A 6,033-nucleotide genomic window follows, 5' to 3' on the forward strand; every position below is an offset into this window, starting at 1 on the left:
TATATATATATATATATAGATATATATATATATATATTTATATATATATATATTTATATATAAATATATATATATATAAATATATATATATATATATATATATATATATATATATATCCATATATAAATATTTATATATAAATATATATATATATATATATATATTATATTATATATATATATATATATATTTATATATATATATTTATTTATATATATATATATATATTTATATATATATATATATATATATATATATATTTATATATATATATATATATATATATATATATATATATATATATATATATATATATATATATATATATATTATATTATATATGTGGATGAATATATTGACGATGTACCAGAGGAAGATATTCAATGCTTACACCAGGGAGAACAGCACCATGATACAGCCACAATGCCAACACACACGCACACACGTAGGATAATCACCATGTCAATTTATGTGTTACACAATCGAAGTGTTTGAAACATTCAATTATAATTTAATTATAAAAAGAATGAAAACACTGTAAAGTGGGTCTTTTACTTGTGCACAGAAAAATTATTTTCCACAAAAACAAGTTGTGTTGATAAGAAAAAACATTTCCTCTTAAAATACACAAGCACATAAAGGAACATGAAATCTTTACATCTGCAGTGAACACAACCAAAATGTAAATGAAAAACACAACAATGTAAAAAGAAAGTGCATCTACATCAGTTAACTATCGTCATAAAAACAAAGGATCAGTTCCTCCAGCTTCCACCATCAGGCCAGTTTCACCAGTCTCTCACTGGCCTCCCACAGTTTCTTTGCCACACCGGCGTCTCTTGCAAAAGGCCGCAGAGTGGTTGGTCGGCAGTCAACGAAGTAACCTCCGCTGTGTTTGGCAACTTCATCTGAGACAGCGCAGTAGATGACAGTCTGAGCTCCGACCTCACACGACACAAAAAACATCCACATGACCACCTGCATTAGCATTCGGAACAGGATGGAGTAGTGACACGTCCAACCGCTCTGGACAAAACCTGGAACAACATATGTAAGAAAAGATATCAGGAAAAAAAAAAAATATAGAAATAGTGTCAGAAATTCAAAAATACTTTATGTCAGGGGTGAGCAATATGAATAAAATCTATCACAGTATCAGTTATTTTATATCATGATTTTGAGTATATTGTCATGTACTGTAAATGTAAAAAAAAAAAATCTGGAAATTCCTTTTGTATATAAAATAATCAGATCATTTGTTTTTAGCTTATACCTGATAAAAAAAAAAACCCTGTAAATCCAGTGTTGCCATAACGCAGCATAAAGCAAATCTTTCAATAGTTGGCAAATTTCTGTGTTTTCATGGGATATATTGTCATGTATCTCATTTATATCTATAAGCTAAAGAAAATTAAAATAACCTAATTAATACATCATTTATTTAAAAACAATTTACAAATTGCTCAATTATTGGCTGCAACTTACATTATTTTCATTACTGATTGATCTGCTGATTATTTTCCCATTACTTGTTTTTTGGTCTATAAACTGTCATAAGATAATTGAAAATGATAATCACAATTTCCCCGAGTGAATAATTATCTCTTCAAATGTCTTGCTTTGTCCCTCCAACAGTCCAAAACCCCAATATATTCAATTTACAATTATGAAATTATACAACTCAGCAGCAAATCGATTGGAACATTTGCTTGAAAATGACATGATAATGATGAAAATAGTGATTCATTTCTATCGATAGACTAATCAATTAGTCAACTAATACTTTCAGCTCTTACAAGAAGGGGAAAACAAGTACAAAAAATGTCTCAATAGAAATTAGGGCCAACTAGAAATCTTAAGCCTCCCAGAATTTCTCAGCAGTAGAAACAGTTCAGGACTGAAGCAGTTGTCAATAATCTTCTGTGACTTTAGCATCAAATTTGGTGACATTAAATCAATTTTCCAGTAAGTTGGAATGTTGTATGAGCTTTTTAAACACAGAAGGTGGATGATGTGCACATCCAACCCCAGTCGGGTACAGAAATGGTTTCAGAACAAGCAGAAACAGGAGAAGTTGTCCACACATTAAAACTACAAACTCTGCCAGGCAAACAAGGACGTTTGTATTGTCTGGGCTGCCTCTCCCTTTCCTATGTAAGCTTTTAAACTCTTCAACTTCAGGACCAACTGTAGAAAGTGAAAATATTCTAAAATTGATAATAACAGAAAAATGATTTAGATAAACACACAACCTAACATGCACATATGTCAGTCATTCTTTTTCTCTTTCAATTATGACTTTTAAACTCACTCTCTCATATTATTTCCCTCTATGAAAACCATAAATCCTCTCACCAGGGTGCACAGCGTAGGACGTCACTCCTTTCCCTTCAGTGATGCGGGCCAGTTCCTGACTGAAGTAGATGTTGGCCAGCTTGCTGCGGCAGTAGGTGAAGAAGGGCAGCAGGTTGTAGTTGAGGTCCTGGAAGTTCAGTTTCTGGTATTTGTAGCTGGAGCACGTGAGGGTGACCACCCGGCTGGGGGCACTTTCTTTCAGGCGAGGCAGAAGCAGATTAGTGAGGAGGAAGTGACCCAAGTGATTGACGCCAAAACACATGCTGAAGTTATCATCCGTCCAGTCGAGGACGCCGGGCATACCTGAAGAAGCCCCGCAGAGAGAAGAGAAACAGGTCAGAACAATGAGGTGGAGGTTAACATGCTGTATAGCATTTAGCTGGTGCTGCTTTTCTCCATGTGATCATACAGTAACGTAGCAACAATGATTTGGGCTTTGAGAATTAATTACAGCTGATCAGTGGTGATAGATGTGCCTGCTCTGATGCATCCAGTTAAACTGTCCAATCAATAACATGTTTTACTTTTGTTTCCAACCATTGATTGACAGTTTGTGTGTGTATATATATATATATATATGTGTATGTGTATATGTATGTATGTATGTATGTATGTATAAAAATATAAAAGTGGGATTGACTCAAAACAAACTACAGTGTTCATTGTACTAAAGTAACATGTTACCCAGAGCAACAGTGTTGCTAAAGATGACAGAAGTCAAGTCAGTTTTTATTTATATATGCCAAGTAAAAATAATCTTAGTAAAATATACAGTCACAATAGGGTTGCAATAACAATTATTTCCATTGTCAATTAATCTGCAGATTATTTTTTTGATTAATGGATGAATTGTTTTGTCTATAAAATGTCAAAAAATAGTGAAAAATGCCCATTTTAATTTCCCAGAGTAACAGGGAATGTCTTCATATGTCTTGGTTTGTCTGATCAACAGTCCAAAACCCAAAGACATTAAGTTTATGATCATGTATGACAAAGAAAAACATAAAATAATCACATCTGAGAAGCTGGAACCAGTAAACGTTTGTGTCTATTAATGTTTTGTGTAAAAAAATGACTAAAATGATTATCAATAAAGTTGCTGATTAATTTTGATAGATAATTGCTCACAATATTGAGAAAAATATTATTTTAGCCACAGATAGCTTATGTCAAGTCATGTACATTTTATTTAAACAGCCCAAAATCTCAAATCAGCCTCAGAGAGCCTCACAATCTGTACAGCATACAGCATCCTCAATACGTTTATGCTAGTCAGCTTTAACTTCTAGGTTGTCTATTTAAAAAAAAGCCTCTTCTTTCTACCTTTGATCAAGAGACTTCCATGTTATTGACAACCCCACCTGCATTATTGATCAGGATGTCGAGCCTCTTCTCTCTCTGGAGGAAGGTCTTACAGAATTCCCTCACACAGTGCAGGTTAGCCAGATCCAGCTCCATGTGAAGGACGTTGAGATTGTGACTCTTGAACTTTATCTCCCTCACAGCCTTCTCAGCCTTGTCCATGTCTCTGCAAGCGATGATGACACGGGCGCCTCTCATTGCCATGGCAACAGCTGTTTCCTTCCCAACGCCGGAGTTTCCACCTACAAAAATGTGAGAAAACAACAAAAACGGTAAATTCATGCTTGTGAGGAAAATGCGATGTGGTGACTTGAAGAGGGCAGTGATTAACGCCTGCAGTCATCTCGATTTCACTGTGTGAAAAAGTTTTAGGAGCTAGGATGCATTCAAAAATAATGCAACGAATAGTTTTTATTCATCAAATAACTACATACAAAGTTCAGTAAGCAGAAGAAACCTAAATGAAATGAATATTTGGTGCAACCATGCTTTGCCTTTAAAACAGCAGCAGTTCTCCTCAGTAAACCTGCACAACGTTTATCAGGTACTTTGTTCCAAACATCTTGGAGAATTTGCCACAGTTCTTCCTAGGATTTACGCTGTTTCAGTTGCTCCTGTTTATAATCCCAGACTGACTCCATGATGTTGAGACCAGGGCTCTGTGGGGGCCAAACCATCTACTGCAACACTCCTTGACTGGCTGTAAATCTGGGGTCACTCTGTGATGCTGCAGAATGAATTTAGGACCCATCAGATGCCTCCCTGAACGGTATTGGTATGGTAAAATTGTCATGTATCATATATTGATACCAGCTGTCTTTTGTGGTTGTTGTGTTTTCTCTTCCCTTTTATTTTTTGATTGCCATGCATCACAACACCAAGGGAAAACTCCTTGTATGTGCAAACCTACTTGGCAATAAACCTGTTTCTGATTCTGACTGCATTAATGAATGAGAATCTAAATATCTAAAGTGCCTAAAATTTTTTGCACAGTATCGTAATTGTAATTCTTCTTTAACTGCCATCAATATAACCTGTAACCAGATAGGAATATTAGACAAAATGTTATTTATTTACCTGTAATAAGAACTGTTTTGCCATCAAGTCTGCTCAGGTCGGTGCAATACCTCCTTTTTTTCATCCATTTCAGAGTTAAAAAAGAGACTAAAGAGGCGATAATTGTGTAGAGAACATACATTTTCCTATGGTTGCTACCTTGACAGCTGATATATTTTATTATGAGCAGCTGCTGATGCTGCAGACTGGCTATATGAGCTTGAAGCTAACGTCAGCTAGCTTGCTAGGTCGCTAGTTGACTACGAAAACCGTCATTTGTTTCCTCTTATTCCTCCATTCCGGTTCCTTTTGTAATTGATTTGGCGGAGATGACCCTGGACTAATTAAACGATGCGGAGGACGGTTATTTCATATCAGCAAACACTCCTTTCCAATTCATTCTGTATCATACGGAATCGATCACTTCTTCTTCTTTGAGTTTTAATGGCGGTTGGCAAACCGGCTTATAGGCGCATTACCGCCACCTACTGGACTAGAGTGTTGACTGGAGTCTCTCTATTATTCCTGTTACTCTTAAGTAATTAATTAAAAGTTTGCATACTTTCCATGATGTCTTCCCTAGCAGATTCCCCAATGTAATATTGTTTTTTCACCACTTAGTACTGATATTAATTCCTTTCTTTCTTCATCATACCTATTGCAATTTATCAGTACATGCTTGACAGTTTCCGGTTTATTACAGTGTATACATAACCCAGTAGGGTGCTCGCCTATTCTACGGAGTATTTGTTTTAAACCTGTAACATGCTTTTGAAAACTGTAAAGATGTCTTCCTGTGTCAATTAAATCCCAGTATTCCTGCCAGGTTTTGTGCATATAATCCTTTATGATAGTTTTAACCTCTGCTTTACTTCACAATATTTGTACGTCAATTAACTGTAGTTTTAATGATTGTTTAGTCTATGTGTCTACCATCTCACTTCCTTTCACTTCTACATGAGCAGGAGCCCAAAGGAAGGAGACCTCCAATCCCCTATAATGTAACCTGAGTAGCACATGAAAGATTTCAAACACAATATCCTGCCTGCATGACTTTCCAGACTTGATGCTTGAAAGCGCTGATAAGCTATCAGAAGAGATTATGACACTAGATGGTTTTTTTCTTTCACCTATTGTAATGCTAACAATATTCCAAGTAATTCAACTGTGTACACTGAAAGATTGTCTGATGAGGAATCGATCACAACAGGGAGATGTGGATGTGGAATAATATCTTGATTATGGGTAAATTTTACATA

The 6,033-nt window shown here is 35.3% G+C and overlaps 1 protein-coding gene across 1 annotated transcript; it reads right to left on the reverse strand.

Moving 5' to 3' along the window:
• Positions 1–534: 534 nt before the first annotated feature.
• On the reverse strand, positions 535–5,228 carry si:dkey-174n20.1 (uncharacterized protein LOC796174 homolog). Its single transcript, XM_042421498.1, has 4 exons — positions 4,796–5,228; positions 3,718–3,960; positions 2,357–2,659; positions 535–1,038 (listed from the first exon to the last, which is right to left on the reverse strand). Exons 1-4 carry the CDS (start codon positions 4,914–4,916, stop codon positions 779–781), a joined length of 927 nt encoding a protein of 308 aa, XP_042277432.1. The 5' UTR covers positions 4,917–5,228; the 3' UTR covers positions 535–778.
• Between the last annotated feature and the right edge of the window lie 805 nt (positions 5,229–6,033).

The sequence above is a fragment of the Thunnus maccoyii genome, chromosome 9 (assembly GCF_910596095.1).
Source record: "Thunnus maccoyii chromosome 9, fThuMac1.1, whole genome shotgun sequence".
NCBI classification, from domain to species: Eukaryota; Metazoa; Chordata; class Actinopteri; order Scombriformes; family Scombridae; genus Thunnus; species Thunnus maccoyii.